This window comes from Lithobates pipiens, unplaced genomic scaffold (genome assembly GCF_037356315.1).
Source record: "Lithobates pipiens isolate NorthernLeopardFrog02 unplaced genomic scaffold, aLitPip1_a1.2 Scaffold_11, whole genome shotgun sequence".
NCBI lineage: Eukaryota > Metazoa > Chordata > Amphibia > Anura > Ranidae > Lithobates > Lithobates pipiens.
In genome coordinates this window covers 18,225,902-18,244,659 of record NW_027507696.1, presented here as the reverse complement: position 1 = coordinate 18,244,659, position 18,758 = coordinate 18,225,902, and the positions used below count along the sequence as shown (strand labels likewise).

General features: G+C 41.9%; 1 protein-coding gene across 2 annotated transcripts in view; it reads right to left on the bottom strand.

The window, feature by feature from the left end:
• The window catches only part of AP1G2 (adaptor related protein complex 1 subunit gamma 2), a 50,615-nt gene extending 42,159 nt beyond the window's left edge, over nt 1-8,456 (bottom strand). Inside the window, exons 1-6 of one of the 2 annotated variants that reach the window (XM_077469172.1) lie at nt 8,299-8,456; nt 7,908-8,109; nt 5,898-6,022; nt 2,094-2,235; nt 1,738-1,834; nt 1,503-1,579 (exon numbers count right to left, since the gene is read on the bottom strand). In XM_077469172.1, coding sequence (XP_077325298.1) covers nt 1,503-1,579; nt 1,738-1,834; nt 2,094-2,235; nt 5,898-6,022; nt 7,908-8,108 — 642 coding nt within the window. In that variant the 5' untranslated portion in view covers nt 8,109; nt 8,299-8,456. Of the gene's footprint in view, nt 1-1,502; nt 1,580-1,737; nt 1,835-2,093; nt 2,236-5,897; nt 6,023-7,907; nt 8,110-8,225 lie in introns of both variants that reach the window. The other variant, XM_077469163.1, reaches the window with a different exon arrangement.
• Nucleotides 8,457-18,758: the final 10,302 nt, after the last annotated feature.

The following is an 18,758-nucleotide window of genomic DNA, read 5'->3' as shown; positions in this document are numbered from 1 at the left end:
TTGTATGGCAGTGGGTAGTATGTGCAGAGTGTATAGAGGTGGGTATTATGTACACCAGGGGACCAGAGGAGGACACATGAGGACACCAAGGAGCTGGAGGAGGACACAGAGGGCCAGAGGAGGACACGGGGGCCAGAGAAGCACACAGGGGACAGTGGGGAATGATTGGTGTGTCGGTGGGGGCAGTTACAGGCACCAATCTCCTTGTATGGCTTTCAGTGAAGCAACGGACAGCCATGGGAGGGAGAGGAGGAAAAATGGCTGTGAGCTGCTTCATTGAAAGCTATACTGGGAGATCGAGATCAATGCTTGTCATTGCCCCCACCACCACACCGATCACCCCCGACTGTCAACCAGGGACAGATCATCCATGGGTGCAATGTGGGTTAGAGCCCCCCCCCTCCCTTGGGGTCCGTGTTCAGTAAACACCCTGCACCCATGGATGATGCACCACTGAATACAGTATTACATCAGAATTTGTACAAGCTGCTGTTATTTTTATGGCTGTTATGACACGGTTGTCTGAACTTGAACAGGTCCTACAAATACCGAAGCACTCCAGTTTTTCTGACAAATACAATATTTCTAGACAGGCTTGGTCTATGAACTTTAGCTCATTCAAAACAATACTGCGGCATAACACAGAAACAAGGTAACGTTAAATGTCTAAATCTATGTACATTAAAATAGATGTGAATCCAGTCACTAATCAATTTTATATAATCTTTAACATATTTATTTAATTTCAAAGTCATTTTCAATCTATTTAAATCTGTAGCTTTCATTAATTAAATAATACCTGGTGATGCTGCCATGAAGGTCTTTGTTCAGGCACTTCTTGCTATAGGGGGACAATGCTCTGATAACTGTCCCCAACTCTAGGGCAGTTGTACTGACTCCACTCCTGTACTGAAATTGGTTACTTTGATTACACTGAACACTGTAAACTTCTCACAGTGTGCAATAGAAGCTGCAGCAGTTCAGATACAGTCCGTCTCAATTCATAGCTGGAGAACATCCAGCATCATCTAGCTTGTTCCTCCATAGCCTTACTGTCCTTGGCCTATCCCTTTCATTAATTAGATTTCAGTTCTTTTAATCATGGAGAAGGCTCAGCATCACATGTGGTAATTACCATAGCTTCCTGCTTATAGGAAACTAATAAAAGCATCCTGCTGGCCTCTCCCACCAGCTATGATTTGCCTGAATTGCATAGAGAAGCAAAGGGACTGGTATTAGGTATTTAATGCAAACAGAAAGGTTTAATGTAATATTTCGCTAGAGTGTTATTTAGGAGGCAAAGGAGGAACCATGGAAGGCAAAATATTAACAGATTCAACTTTAGCTTTTTTTCTTTACTTATTCCACAAACTTACATCATCACAACGTTTACCTCCAATTTACTTACTTTATGCATTTTCCTTAATGAAAACCTCTAGTAATTATATAATGTCACGTTCGCATTATAGTCTGAAGTTACTGAAGTTATAGTCTGAAGTTACCTTGCGAAAGCGTTTACAGCCTTCGGGATTCCTTACGCAGATCTCTGTAACCAGAAGTACAGCTCCGTACAATACACCTGCAATACACCCACACCAATTGGTCAATATTCTTGCTCATATTAATTGTATATGCACACTTACAACCGAAACACCAGACTTAAACAATTGCCCTACTTTCTGATTGCATACACGGTCATGATATTATCACAGCATCCATAGGTTTGACCAGACTCACCATGCCTCTTTTCTGCCAGCAGTTCCTCAGCGGCTGGGATAAACATTTCCACTAAATCAGGGACCTTCCGGATAATGTGCACAGCACAGAGGACAGCCTGTGGATGTGAACTGGTGATGAGCAATGGTGGGATGGAAGTAAAAGGTGAGCATGAGCAAAGAAAGAATTGGTTGGAGAAGGAAAGTTAAATGTTTATTGATCTTTTTGCAATAAAGAGGAGTGGAAATGGAAACTGGATCATAACTTTTTCAGATTCTCTTCTTTGCCCACCCTCCCTGATCTTTCATTTCTTTAGGCACATATGTTTTGTTGTATTACTTTCCCCTTCCACAATACACTAAATTTTATTGCAGCACCTTTTTCTTGACATGGGAATTTGAGTTTTTCAGAAGATGCTCCACTTCTGCAGCTAGATCCCGACACATCTCAGTTGATCCCATGCAGGCCAATGTGCACAGTGCCAAGCCTTGCACCACAGAGGAGCTATGTTCTAGGTCCCTGGAGTGGAAAACACAATAAACAAAATGAGTGCAGAATCCCACTGGAGCCTGAGAATTTAACCCCACTGAATGCTAAGAGTTGTCTTTTATATGTAAGCATAATTTAAATTATAAATAAAGTGTTATTATACGGTTTTACACTATTAAGGCATCCTCTTTATTCCGACATGGCACGGGAGTAACATGCATTGCCTGGGTAAGGCACTCTCAAAGGGACCAGCATCCTCATCCTCAAGGAGATATACCCAGCAGAATACGAGTACCCTAGTGAGTGGGAGGCCACACTACAAGACCCTTTTTCTGGACATCAGTTGGAAACAACATGTTGGATAAGATTACACATGTGCTGTATCATATCACTAAGGTTGGAGCACTGTGAGCACAGAGGTGCGCAGGAAGTTGTCATAGAAGCACTAGAAAATGTCTTCAATAAGGATTTCACATCACTATTATTTGATGAACTATCACCTAATGATTAGATATATGAACTGGCATGATTGACTATACCAGTGATGGTGAACCTTGGCACCCCAGATGTTTTGTAATCACATTTCCCATGATGCTTATCCACTTTACAGTGTAGTAGAGCATCATGGGGAATGTAGTTCCAAAACATCTGGGGTGCCAAGGTTCGCCATAACTGGACTATGCAATGAATATTTTGGGGAAGGGATCACCGCTCCAGGTGGATGTGTGGAAATGGCACTCTCCCCAAAGTGGAAGCATCAGGTACAGGCTAAGCATATAGCAATTAGAAGAGGGAAGGTCTGGACAGCCGCACTCCAATAAAAACACATTTATTGTGCAAAATAACAAAAGTACAAACCACAGCACGGTACAGCATTACAATCTGACACGGTTCACACTCTCGACAGTGCTTAGTCAAATGACTAAGCACTGTTGAGAGTGTGAAACGTGTCAACTTTTTTATCCTGTACTCTGCTGTGGTTTGTACTTTTGTTATTTTGCACAATAAAGGTGTTTTTATTGGAGTGCGGCTGTCCAGACCTTCCCTCTTCTAATTCCCAGTGAATATTTTGAATATTAGTTCAAAATTAAATTTTTCAATTTTTGAACTTTAATATTGTTTGCTGGACTATTCACTTTCTTAAGGCTTATGATATTAACAAGTATCTTATATGAAGAATGATAGCGCAGCACTGATATATAAATTGTGTGAATACAATTGCATGAACACAGAAACCCAAACATATTTTTAATTTTCCATTTCCTAATTTTTGGGGCACTATTTGTTATGTATGTAAGGTACTAGATTTGAACTGGTAGCGCGGGGGTTAATGATCAACACATTCATAGGATTATAACCCCTATCAGTTTTCTTTTGCCATCTTTGTCCTATTGGGGAGCTTTCTCTTCACTTCCTGTCTCAAACATAAATAGAAAAATAGAAACAGAAAAGTGACCGCAGAAAAAGACTGAGTAGTCCATCGAGTCTGCCCATTTTATTTATTTTTTGTTTTGTTTTTTATTAACCCCTTGCCGACCAGCGCACAACAAAATACATTGGCACAATGGCACGGCTAGGCAAATGGATGTAACTGTACGTCCCCTTTAAGATGCGGCTTAGTGGCTGTGCGCGCCGCCACATACTCCATGAGCGTGCCTGCAGGTCCCATGGACTCTGTGTCCACTGTGAGCCCGCAATCATGACACGGATCAGCAAAACCGGGATATGCAGCACACTCAAATGCAGCACACTCAAATGGCTCTTTGTGCTGCATCCCCCAAACTTAGTCTGAGCTGTGCTATACAAGGACTGCAAGATTCTAACGCCATGTCAAATTAAAGTTTTACACAGCTTGCAATAAAAGTACCGTATTTATCGGTGTATAACATGCACCCCATGTTTAGGAGGGTATTTTAAGGAAAAAAACTTTTAGGAGGGAAATTTAAGGAAAAAAAACTTACATTTAAATGCCCATCAATGCAGCCTTATCAATCTCTCTGAAGCCTTGTCAGTGTCATTTGCAGCCTTGTCATGCAGCCTGTCCATCATTGCAGCCTGTCTATCATTGCAGCCTTGTGCATCGTTGTCCCCTTGTCAGTGATAATGTCAGCTTTTATTTTTAAAAATGGTGACGCCGAGATGTCCTGTGTATCTCGGCGGCGCCCCGTAGTTTTCAGTCGCCTTTGGCCGTACTCGGCGGCTTTCGGCCGTTCTCGTCAGCTTTCGGGCGCTTTCGGCCCTTCTCGGCGGTTTTCGGCCGGCGAAAGCCGCCGAGAACGGCCGAAGGCAGCTGAAAGCCACGAGAAGGGCCAAAGGTGGCTGAAAGCTGCCCAGAGCTCAAAAATTGCTCAGAAATCGCGGAAGATCGGCGTATAACACGCACCTGCGATTTTCCCCTGATTTTAAGGGGAAAAAAGTGCGTGTTATACGCTGATAAATACGGTAAAACATTTTAACTGCTTGCCGACTGCCACACACAGATGAACGTCGGCAGATTGGCACAGGCAGGCAAATGGGTGTACCTGTACGTCCCCTTGAATTTGCTGCAGGTCCCGAGAACTCAGTGTTCGCGGGCGGCCCTTGATTGCGGTGAGGAGAGGCAGAACGGGGAGATGTCTTTGTAAACAAGGCATTTCTCTGTTCTGCCTAGCAACAACACAGGGATCTACTGCTCCCTGTCATCGGGAGCAGTGATCTCTCATGTTGTCGTGAGCTCACCCCCCCCCCCCCACAGTTAGAATCACTTCCTAGGACACACGTAACCCCTTGATCGCCCCCTAGTGTTTAACCCCTTCCCTGCCAGTGTCATTTACACAGTAATCAGCGCATTTTTATAGCACTGATGACTGTATAGATGTCACGGGTCCCCAAATAGTGTCAAAAGTGTCCAATGTGTCACGCTAAAAATCGCAGATCGCCACCATTACTAATAAAAAAAAAAAAGAATAATAAAAGTGCCATAAATCTATCCCTTGATTTGTAGACGTTATAACTTTCGTGCAAACCAATCAATATATATTGCTTATTGCGATTTTTTTTACCAAAAATATGTAGAAGAATACATATCGGCCTAAACTGATAAAGAAATTAGTTTTTTTATATATTTTTTGGGGATATTTATTATAGCAAAAAGTTAAAAATATTGCTTTTTTTTCAAAATTCTCGCTCTTTTTTTATTTATAGCACAAAAAATAACAACCGCAGAGGTGATCAAATATCACCAAAAGAAAGCTTAATTTGTGGGAAAAAAAGGACGTCAATTTTGTTTGGGTGCAACGTCGCACAACTGGGCAATTGTTAGTTAAAGCGGCGTAGTGCTGTATCGCAAAAAGTGCTCTGGTCAGGAAGGGAGTAAATTCTTTCTGGGCTGAAATGGTTAACTTTGTTGTCTGACTGTAGGTCTATGTTTATCCCAAGCATGTTTGAAGCCATTTACTGTTGACTGTCTCACTACCTCTGTTGGTAATTAATTTAAATCTCATAGCCAAAACAGGAAGTGAGAGATAATCCCTCCAAAGTGAGGGAATCCCGAACTAGGGTCCCCACTGGAAGATTTCTCCTTTATTGCTGTTCAGTGTCAACTCAAAATTTGTGATTTTCTTTTACTTTCACTTTCAACGATAATGGTAAACAGGATACATTTCATGGGCCAGCATAATGATCATGGAGGGTGCTAAGGTGCTTTATCTTACCTCTTCATGCTATTGGTTATGAGTAGATGAGCATCTTGTCTTTCATCGAGCAACATCATTGCACCAAGGTATCCAATCCGTTTGTCAGTAAATTTGGGTGAAGCTATCAGTTTCAAACACTCCATCTGAAATTAGAGATGGAATAAACATAGAAGGTTAGATTTTTGCAGGTTAACCTGCTACAATTAGGTTCCAAACTCCTCCACACAGTACAATTTTTATTGTACAAACACAAAATAATAATGTACAGTAAGCTCTCTATGCTAATTGATCAGATGATATTAATAATTTCTATAACTAAAATATCAATGGTAATAAAGCCTTAGAAACAATACTAAAGGCAGTAGTAATACCTAGCTATGAAATGGTAGCTATATCTAGCTAAGGGTATTCTCAAAGTTGAGCAATGTGTCACTCCATTGTCCTCACGCCCCTGGTAAATTTTGTAAGAAAGGGGAAAATAAAAAATAAATTACAAAAAATACATACGATCTTTTTTCCAAGCCTAGATAGTGACAATTTGATAAGAAGTACATGTACACCTAACATACCTAATGTTCATTTAAAGTTTCTTAGAATGAAACAAATTTATAGCATATCTAAAAAGTATATAGCATCATATGGTATATATGGTGTGATAGAATGATCAAATCCCCTGTTTATTTGATATCTGACATATACTGTACATCCTATCTTCCATCATGGCTGATTTATCTGTTACTGACTGTAGAATAACATATAGCCAGCACAGTCCAGAGAGAGCTCAGTACAGTGACTATGTTTTTCCTATTTATTACAGGTATTTATATAGTGCTGAAAATGTACACAGCACTTTACATACTGTACATTCACATCAGTTCTTGACTTCAAGGAGCTTACAATTTAAAGTCAGCCATAGATGGTGAAATTTTGTTACCCGCAACCATGGGAATCACTCAGTTCTCCCAACAAAACAGTCAGCGTTGATGGGGAATCCCTCCCATGGAGCTATTGGGTTCTGCTGGCGGGGGGCCAGGAGAACACACAGTGATTATTGCTAGCAGTTATAGCCACTGGCAATAATCGCATTAAAAATCCGACAGGCTAATAAAATATTATGGAAAAAAAAATAAAAAATCCGACAGGCTGGTTGTACCCAAGTGATCAACTTAGGTACAATCAGCCTGCCCATACATGGGTCGAACCTTGCCCAGTCATTGCTGAACTGGCCAAGATTCAAACCATCTATGGATGGCTTAAGGTCCCTTTCTCACATTCATACATATACACACGTACACCTACATGGGTAAATTTCGACAGGAGCCAATTGACCTATCAGCATGTCTTTGGAGTGTGGGAGGAAACCAGAGTATCTGGAGGAAACCACAAAAACCCAGGGAGCTCATACAAACTCTGTGTAGATACCTGACTAGGATATATCTGCCCCCCTGATGATACAGGTGAATTTATTAAATCTGGAGCAGCCAGAACCTAGTTCATCTGTGCAGGGCAACCAATCAAATTCTAGCTTTCATTTTCAAAGCTTAACTGGAAAAGATGAAGCTAGAAGCTGATTGGGTGCCATGCAACACTGCTTCAGATTCTGTCTGCTCCAATTTTGATAAAATGTGCCTGTTTGTGTTTTATATACCCAGCTAATTGTCTGAAATGTGTCCCTCTCATGGATTGGACTCTTTGGGGTTGATTTACTAAAGGCAAATAGACTATGCACTTTGCAAAGTGCAGTTGCTCAAGAGCTTAGTAGATGAGGTAAAGTTTCACTTTACAAAGAATATCCAATCACATGCAAGGAAAATTAAAACAAAACAGCATTTTTCCTTGCGCATGATTGGATGAGTGGAGCAACTGCTCTTGCAGAGCGCAACTGCACTTTGCAAAGTGCACAGTCTATTTACATTTAGTAAATCAACCCCTTTATGTGTATACTCTGGCCCTGAATACGGAATGGGTTTACATTTGTTTTTGAGACCCAATGTACAGATTATACAGGTGTCCGCCCTTTAAATGTACCTGTCCAAAGTGTGCTGGATACCCCAGCATGTGCATGTACAGCAGTTTAGCCACGCTTCTTCCACGATACATGGAGTCCTCATCTCGAAAAGAAGAGCGGATCTCTGCACACTCTCTCTGGATCACTTCTCTCTCTTCGTTTTGTGTCTTAACACTGCGGATGGCTCGAATCAGTTCATGCAGCCTCAAAGGAGGTCCCATTCTGTGGAGGAAAGCACAAAATATGAGCACATTTTGAGTTCCTAGCACACAAGAACAAATACAAATAGAAAAACAGGGGATATAATCATACTTTTGTAAAAAGTTTTTATCTCTTACATTATGTTCTGCCAATTCTGAATACTTTCTCTGTAGCTGAGTATGATTATGTCTGTGAGTCGGTGCTTCTTACCTTCCTGCTTCTCACCTGGATCACTTTCTGGCAGGCTCTTACTTCCTGAAAAATAGTGTGACACCTGAGCCTACAGCTCAGCGCTTACACTACCCTCCAAGGCGAGACCTGTAGAGCTGGATTTCCTGCTTCTCCGTCAGGACCTGCCGGTTGTAATCTTCCCTGCCACAAACCACTAAAATCATTCACCTTCATTATGGCCTAGTCACATGATCCTTTCATGTTTGTTGTTTCCGCCTTCGGATTCAAAGTTTATTGTAAAGACCGTTGTTCTCAATGCTGTTGTGAAAGCCCACAATATACAATTATGACATGTACAATTACTTTATGTATATGTTTTTTTGTCATTTTAAAAAAAGCTATTCAGTTTATTCTCACTTGGTGCCTTGTCTGCATTAAATCATCCTCAGAACCTGTGTAATTAATATGTGTCCTGGATTAAACGGATGATGTGGCAACCCTAAGTAAACAGTAATAATGCAATATAATAGCTCTGCTCCCTAATGTATATATTTTAACATAAATGACATCTAATGCCTTGTACACACGGTCAGACTTTCCGACGACAAAATCTGTCGGATTTTTTCCAACGGATTTTTGCCCAAACTTGTCTTGCATACACACGGTCGTACAAAGTTGTCGGAAAATGCGATCGTTCTGAACGCAGTGACGTAACACACGTACGACAGGACTATAAACAGGCCAGTAGCCAATAGCTTTCGTCTCGTAATTTATTCTGAGCATGCATGGCACTTTGTCCGTCGGAATTGGCTACACACGATCGGAATTGAAACGGATTTTGTTGTCGGAAAATTTTAGATCCAGCTCTCAAACTTTGTCTGTCGGAATTTCCGACAGAAAAAGTCAGATGGAGCCCACACACGATCGGATTTTCCGACAACACGATCTGATCGGACATTCCCCGTCGGAAGGAAAAAAGAGGAGAAAAACTGCGCTACGGAATAAAATCAACAATAATCGGAAGCTGCAGTTCTGATGTATACCAAAAATACACAAGTAAGCATAGGAAAAAGAAAGTAAAACTGCGCTAACCTCAAAATTCCAAAATGAACAGGATATATGTGTATACAAAGAATAAAAAAAACTTCAGATATTATACTTATGAGATCACCTCAAAAGATAATACATATAAGTATATGTGTATCTATGTGCAAAATTTATTTTCTCAAGTGAAACACAATTAAGTGTTATTAATGTGTCAGGGAAAAAGAAGGAAAAAACACTATGTGATAATAAATAAATAAATCATATGAAAACAAAAATAACCCAAAATAAAATATGCACCAAAAATTAAATATGCACCAAAAATTATGAATGCATGATGTACAGAATGAAAAACAAATGAAATAATAATTTAAGCAGTGTCAGCACTAAATAACGTCCATATAATTATATATCTTGTTATTAGTGTAAAATGTCCATATAGTTAATCAATCACCAGTGGAGAATCTTCATGTGAATGATTGGATTAAGACACACAATTTTTTTTCTCTCTCCAGAAATGCAACGTGCTCTTTCCCATCACCAGATAAATAAATTGGCTCCTTTCCCCGTCGGAAAGTCCAACCGTTTGTACAGGGCATTACTTTTACCAATGTTGTTTTAAGTTTTTTTTTTTTTTAACGCTGATCTCCAAGCAAAAATATAAATATACAAAAGGGAGCTGTTTACATTGCCAGAGTATTTTTTTGTTTTTGTTTTCATTCGGTCCTGAATTTGACTGTTGAGCTGTTTATGGCCCCTTTCACATGGACGATCCGTTCAGGTCCGCCTGTCAGTTTTTCAGGCGGACATGAACGGATACTCCATAGAGCTCTATGGAGCATCGGATGTCAGCTGTGACATGTCCGCTGACATCCGACCTGCTCCGATCTGAAAAAAGTGTGACAGAGGAAAAAGCAATTTTTCCATCCGTCATCGGACCGGTCACTGTGGTCCGTCGTCACCCGATCTCCCATAGGGGAGAGCGGCGCTGTGACAGGTCCATCCCTGCACAGCGTGCAGAGACAGACCTTTCATCTTCCTGCTCAGCGGGGATTGCCAGAGAAAGTGGATATCCATGAGGCGGATCAGCACCGATCTGCCCGTGTGAAAGGACCCTTAGTATGTTTGGTTCCATAGTCTGCCTCTCAACCCTAAGAACAATCTCAGCCCCTCTGGCACATCTGGCAATAGTGTAAGTGCAAGGAACAATGAGAAACACACACATTATGATAAAACACAGAAATTGTCTTTACTGCAATATTTCTGTGGAAAAAGAGTAAAAAAAACAGTAACCATATATATTCAAGTAATGCAATTGTAGAGCAATAAATGAAATTAAGAGCAATATAGCTAAATACCATATTCAGGCTGCTTTCAGAGGATTCAAAACCTGAGGATAACCCCAAGAGCAGAGGCAAATACTTCAATAACAATAAATTACAATATGGCAATCTGTACCAGATTTGTTACCTTTACTCAGGTCTGCGTCCAGGCAAGAGGAGAGCAGAGGAATGACCCTCTTATGTCAGGCACTCTCTTCTGTCCCCTGACACCACAGACCCAACTTTAAACACTTTATTCAAATCAACATGTAATGGCTTAACTTCCTAGATAAACAGTCCCACGCACACCTGCTGCATATACAGCCGTGAATATGTGTGTGCAGGTCCGTATGGCACTAGTAGCATCAGTCCTTTCGAAGAAAAGATAAGACATTGGGGGTTATTTACTAAAGGTAAATCCACTTTGCACTACAATCGGGGGTTGTTCTGGGCTACGCTAGGCATTTTTTACAGGGTAACTAGACTTTACTGGAACAGCTGACTGATGTCTAATAAACTCTTTTCATGTTACTGTACATCACCATAGTCACTTGTGCATTGAGAAGTGACACACAGAGCCAATGCCCTGTCCACCTGTACAGCCTATCACCACTACCTCACTCCCAGTAATGGTATGGGGTCCTGCTGTGCACCTAGCATGGGCTCCATGCGTGCACTTCATTTAAAGCGTTTGTTAACCCCCCCAAAAAAAGGATCCTGTTCCTTTAAAGCATGTTACATAGCACAGTGCTTGTGCTGTGTAATTTGCCCCCCTGTATCACCTAAAAAACCTGGTTGACTACGGTATATCATGGCTACTGAGCCTTGACACAGTGGTCAGTTTAGGTGCCTCTGTCATCCACAGCTCTCCTGTCGACCTCTGTCCTCACCTCCATCCCCTTCCCCTTCCCTCCCCGCCTGTCTACTCCTGTGTCAGTGCCCTCCCCCCTGCTAAAATAACTTTTCTTGTCCTATATAATCCTCTCTGTTCCCTGATGACAGATGCTCCTGTCTGTGTTTTATTTAAAAAATGCCTTTTTTGCCGTATTTCAGAGTGGCTCCTGGCGATCATGTGACCGGCTGGCTCTCTCCCTCTCCTTTCCTCCTGTCAGATGTCAGTGGAGCGAATCTCAGCCCTGCACGTTGCAACTTTCAGACGGGGAGAGGAGAGAGCCAGCCGATCATGTGATAGCCGGGAGCCGCTCTGAACTACGGTAAAGACGGCATTTTTTTAATAAAACACAGAGACAGGAGCACCTGCCATCAGGGAACAGAGAGGATTATGTGAAGTTGTCAAAGTTGGTTAACAACCACTTTAACTTTTTCTCTTCCATACCTGTACACAGGATGAGTACCCCGCCAGTGCAGATTTGCTCCCATTGCTATGGGAGATGATTGGCTGCTAAAAGGAGTCCTGGCAAGAGCCTATCTCACCTGTCACATGCACACGCTTACAGTAAGACAGGCTGCTAGAGAGACCTTTGTTACCCTTGGTAATCACTGAATCACCACACTGTATCAACTTTTGTACTGTTATCATCCTACCCCAATGTGTACAGTGACCCGAGCTGTAGACTATATGTGTTGTTTACTTGCATTACACCCCTTGAGTAACTCCAGACGAGGTAAAGCCAAAGTTTCAGATGCTTTATTTAAATAAATTAACATGATGACATATACAGAGACCAGAATAAAATAAAGTGCATTATTTTACCTAACATTCCTAGTCCCTAACTCAGGCTTGCGGCTGCCCCAGCATACCGGCATAGAAAAAAACGTCCATAGCTGGTTAAGTTGATGGATGGTAACAACATCCGACAACAGCATGACACTGGAAATCCAGATTCCGGCAACAGCGACCGATACGGGCCCCCTTAGTAAACCAGAACAGATCAGTCCAGAATGAACCAAGCTGAACCAAAGGCTCTGTCCTTTTTATAGCTTACAAGACCGGAAGGGTGGGACCCAAAAAGAACCCACCAAGAAAAACCCAGAAAACACAATTATCTACAACCTTCCCAGTTGGGGTAGCATTAACTACTACCTGGTTCCAGGCTGATAGAGAGTTGCAAAATATGTTCAGATATTTATGGGTATATTTTAGACTACATAGCATTTGTTCTTTTGGCATAAAGGACATGACTTTATCTTTAACCTCAGAAATAGGGAAAGATGGTCTTTTCAACATTACTGCCAAGCTATGTTACAATGCAGTCATATCGAGCCAACCCATCATTTTTACAGCTTTTACTATGCAGCGCAAAGGCTACATGCATCGTGCAATCCAAGAACTGTAATAAAAGATGGAAATTCACTTTTTCCTTTGGTGCTAGTCATATCTTTATCTGTGTCTTCTTGGGGGAGGGGACAAGGTTAATTACCGCTATCCAGCTCAGCTGCTATTTGGTTTAGTAGATTGAAAAGTAAATGCATAGCTGTGCCTTACATGATTACATACAGACCTTCTCCCTTTTACAATACTCCTATAGACAGAAACAGAAAAAAAAAAGAAATTGCTTTGAAACATTTGGAAAGGTTGTTCTTCTTGGCTCAAAAAGTCCAAAACAAGCTCCTTAATTTATCTGTTATTTTCTCACTGTTTTACTTCACCCCTTCAAAGGTATCATTTATTTTGCTGAATTTCTGGTTCTTCCAAAATTACTATTATTATTATAATTATTTTATGTAATTTTCTATAACTACCTTTCCTTTATAAATCAGTGATATAATGTTACGTGTAATGCTCATTGTGCTGATTCTGTAATATAACCATTGTATATAATATGCAATGGTTACTGTTAAACCAAAATGAACTAATGAAAAGAAGATTCCCATCACTAGCTCGCTGTAAGGTATAGAACCCGAATTCCAAAAGACTTTGTTTCATTGAATAGGGTACCCTTTCATAGAAGAATTTAGGCAACTCCTCTCGGGCTGCATTTGGTCTCTTCTAGAAGCACCCGTATGCAGTACCGGGACAAGATCATCCAGCCCCCAGGGCAAAGACGCCAAACTGCGCCCCCCTTTCCCTTAGGGTTAGGGTCAGGGTGCACCCTACCCCTGCAATTAACCATTGCGCCAGGGGCAGCTGTCCCTCCTGCCCACCCCTTGTCCCAGCCCTGCCCGTATGCCCACACCTCTTACTGTATCCTGACTAATTTTTCCTGTCTTCAACCCTATCTGCCCTTCTCCCCTACTATTTTGTGATGTTTGATGGTAGCCACCCTCCTGTCTGGCGTGTACTCCTCTCCCTCCTGTTCCCTCTCTTCACCTCTTCCCCTTCTCCTCTTCATTTAGTATAACCTTGTACTAAAGTTATCAGCATCAGGTCAATTGAACATAATTTTGAGTGGCCGATGTCAGCGACCTATCTCACCTATATTTACCGAAGGCACCTTCGGGTTCCAGACATTGTCCAGAGGATACTTTTTGACATTTGGAAAAGTCAGTTGATTAAGAATTATAAACAATATATGAAAATCAGTACACCCCCCTCAAAACCAGACTATAATTTTACAGAGAAAGCATTATAGGAGATATAGAGCAGGGACCTTCAGCGGGTTTCATGGACAATGTGAGCAACTGTAAGCAAGTAGGGGGTGGTAAGCAGGAGTTGGGCACAGTGTAGTACCTGTCTGTCTCAAGTGTTGCACCCACCCACTGCCTATCACTAGCCAGTGGGACAGGTTACAGGCAGCACAGCACTTGAGAGGTGGTGGACAAGTAGGATCATAACAGCAGCTCTGGCATGTACAGTGAAGCTATTTACAGTTGACACCACACGATTGTGCATACAAGAGCTGTCGTGGCTGTAAAGCTTGTAAACAATAATCCTCTCTTTGAACTCTAAAAGATACTCTATTAAAGTGATACCTTGGATTACGAGCATAATTCGTTCCACAAGAATGCTTGTACTCCAAAGCACTCATATATCAAAGTGAGTTTCCCCATAGGAAATAATGGAAACTTACATAATCCTTTACAGTGGCACTGCTAGTGTATGCAGTACTGCATGTAACCAGAGGTGGGGGGGGGGGGGGGTCCCTGGAGACATTCGGAAACACTCAGAGAGCACTCAGAGAGAAAATCGGGAACTGAGTGTCTCCGAGTGTCACCGGCGCCCCTGCACCTCTGGCCAAATGCGGTACTGCACACCCCAGAGGCTTGATTGCTGCTCGTTTTGTGAAACAACTCTCGCAAACTGAGTCAGGATTTAAAAAAAATAATAGCTTGTATTGCTAAACGCTCTCATACCGCGTTACTCGCAATCCGAGGTATTACTGTACTGTATTATTACTGCAGAACTGGTGGTTGGGTGGGCTGGAAAAATTATAATAGTAGGCACAGCCAGTGAACTTGAGATAAAGAGGGTACTGTGACATCCATTTCAGATAAAGAAGATGCAGCAGGGCAGTGAATTTGATCTAAAGAATGTGCTGCACATTGAATTTGATTCAAAGAGGATGCTGAGCAGTGAAATTGATCTGAAGAGTGTGTTGTGTGGTGAAATTGAGTTGAAGAGGATTCTACACAATGAATTTGAGCTAAGAATAAATGTTGGACACTGAATTTGACCTATAGAAGGTGCTGTTGGGTAACGAATTAGAAAAAGGTGCTGTGTAGTCAATTTGAGAAAATGTGCATGCAGCAAGGCAGTGAATTTGATCTGCTGAGCAGGGAATCTGATCTCAAGAGAGTACTGTGCAGTGAAATTGTTTTCAGGAGGTTGCTGCACCTGCACAATGGATTTGTGCTAAATAAAAAAAAGGTGCTTCTCAGTGCATTTGAGCCAAAGAAGGTACAGTTGGCCAGTAAATTTGAGTGCAGCCACCCTGTCCTAAATAGGGGCTACCAGTAAAATTTAGTTTTGCTGGGTTGTAGTTAACCTGGTTGTTTTGTAGTCTTTGTGATCATTTGGGTTTTCTCCTAAGCCTGGTGTAGCTGTAGTTCCTCCCTTTTGTCAGAAGGTGGCACTGTTACCTTTGGCATTAATATAATGAGCTGCAGTAAAGCTAGGTTATGAATATGCATACTTCCCTCAGCCAATTAGTAGTAGTGTCATGGCCACTGGTGCATGTTGGGGAGTTTATAAATATACGGGGAGGTCAAGTGATCAGGGTCATCCTATCCAGACCTTGGCCTGGTGTGGGTGTGTGAGGAACCTCTAATCTGGGTAAGCCTGAAACCTAAGGCCTAGCCATGTGCTCTAGACTCTGTAGCTGAGGATAGGAGACAGCTGTTACTACGAAGTGCAGATTGCTGGTTACAACTTAAAGGTTCTATTTTGTACTGCTGTCTACCTTTTTATTTTTGTCTAATGCCACATACACACGACCGGACTTTTCAACGGACTAGGTCCAACAGTCTTCCCGATGGACTTTTAGCGAAGTTCCGACTGACTTTCCGAATGAATAGATTTGGCCACACACAATCACACGAAAGTCTGACGGATTTGAGCGTGATGACGTACGACTGGACTAGAAAAAGGAAGTTCATAGCCAGTAGCCAATAGCTGCCCTAGTGTCGGTTTTTGTCCGTCGGACTAGCATACACATGAGCAGATTTCGTGATAGGAACTGGGTCTGGCGGAGTTCTAGCAAAAAATTTGAAACATGTTCTATGTCTGTCAGATTTTTGGACAGCAAAGGTCCGATGGAGCCCACACATGATCGAATTGTCTGATGGATTCGTTCCACCGGACCTTTGCTGTCGAAAAGTCCAGTCGTGTGTGTACGCAGCATAAGGAGTCCACTAGTCTTCTTGCTTACTTATCCTAGGGTGTCCTGTGCCCTACCCTCTCACCCTGAATTTGTTTTCCTGTGTGAGCAATAAGCTCACTTTTGTTCAACATAAAAGTGCCTATTTTTCTACACTGTGCACCACCCACCATGCCTGTACCCTGAGGTAAAATGTCAGTCCACACTGTCTCTGGGGGTCACTACCATGCCTCTGGAGGTCATAGGGGCACTACATGAATAACATAAAGTGTTACTAAACCAAGGACCCTGCATTCACTATATCTGGTCTACCACAGTACACATAACATAGAAATACAATTATTTAGTAAATATAAACTGCTAAATACTGTAGCTTTTCTCACCCGCAGTATATAGCAGGCTTATGACTTCTATGAGTGTCTAATTAAAGCTTGTAGGTTCTCCTCTGACTGTCCTATGAGGCTGCATGAGCCCTGACCCTTTCTCTGGACAGTGCTGATTGGCCCTGTGCTGATCACATGCACCCTCCCAAAAAAAAACTCTCTAGCAATATACACCAAACTGAGCATGTGCTGAGTGCCCCCAAGGCTCTGTTATATCAGGAGATGGATTGGGGACAGAAAAAGAAGGGAATGTTCAGAGAAGACAAGCTCAAACAGCCTTTTATCAATGCAGAGGATTAACCCTTTAGGTTGCACAGTGAGTATAACAGCATGCTTTACTGCATATACAGACTGATTTTACTGTTGTGGGTTTAGTAACACTTTAAAGTCTGTATTTAAACATTTCCAATTACTAATTACACTATCAAAGTGTGGCCATCAAAAAAGATGTGACTGTCTTTGTGGCTCATCCTTGAACCTCAATGTAACAAGCCTTGATATAGAGGACAAAGTCTCTACTATGGTGACCGGAGTATACAGTAGGAATAGATAAAAAACACATGAATAATAAGATCCACGACTTGCTTCTTCATCTTGAATATTAGTTAATCCCAGTGGACATAATATTATTTGAAAAATAAGCTAGTAGAGAGTAGTAACTGTATATCTATAAGTAGGAGTAAAATGCATGTATTATTACTCAGTCTCAAGGGATATTATCTCACCTTAGGAATTGGTGTACCTGAAGCCTGGTTTATATAACTGTGTCTTAGTGTGCTCTTCAAGAATTGGCATCAGTTGTATGTAGAGCAATTTTTACATCTATTAGGGCTGTACTGTGTCTTCCAGGTTGCTAATGCAGCCTTCATATCATAGCAAGGAGATGACTTCCCTGACCCCCTGTACCTGAGTAGTAAGACTGTGCAGGAAAGCATTACATTGTTGTACAGTAGACAAAATGTCCTTTAATGTGGGTTCAGGACAGTTCCCCTTATCACCACAGTCTGTACGAGGCTTAGAAGGGAGATCAGGTGTACTTACAGTGCACTGTCCATGTCTTGACCCAGGTGTTTGGCATTGTTGTGGCCTGGTGTCCTTATTGGTTGTGAGGCTCCAAAGCAGCCGCTGCAACAGTAAGGGCTTCCGAGTGGCCTGACAAGGGGTCTAGTGTGTGCCTAATGTACCCCTCTCTTTAGATGTCTACCTGGCTGTAGTATTGTTGTGTAACAGGACAGCACATGCATTCTTTAGCCCATTCCTACGTGGACTCGGGAATAGTGACCTTGACTTAGCAGTATATTATATTATGGACACTGGGCTCTTCAAGGGAACAAGCATACTCTCTTATTTCTGAGGATGCCTACAGGGTGACCCATCCTGGTTTAACTGGCACCTGTTGACAGTCCCCTGCACAACCGTCTCAGGCCTTATATACTAATGGACCCTGCTTTACTTCTTGTGTACAAGTTTTGTTTCCCAGAAACATCCCCATATAGAAGATAGAGGAAGGAGTAGTCCATATCAGGACTGTCTTTTTAAGGTTTTAATGAATCAATAGAAACAAAGATATTTACACACTTCAGCAATCCCTTGAAGGTGGCAGTACCGACTTGTTCACACAGGTGGCTGCCCCACAGTGGATCTCTTTTCAAACAATGGTACAGAAATGTCTGGCAGGCATTCAGGAGGTGATACTGCTGCCACCTAAATGCTTCTTTTTTGCCAGCTCAATTGGGATTTTGTATGGGAATACTACACCACAAGCCTAGCATTTGGCTTGTGGTTGCAATGCAGGCTCATTGCGGCTGCGGCATCTGTACCACCTTGTCCAGCTGCTGTCGCAACTTAAAGTGATACTAAACTCACAAAATAAAATAAATGCAATATGTCTAAATATAACTAGAATGTACCTTCTGTCTCTCTCTTTCTTTGATTTATCTCTCAAATTCATAGCTCCCAACTGTCCCTGATTAGGAGGGACTGTCCCTGATTTGGAGTGATGTCCCTCTGTCCCTGCCAATGTCCCTCATTCC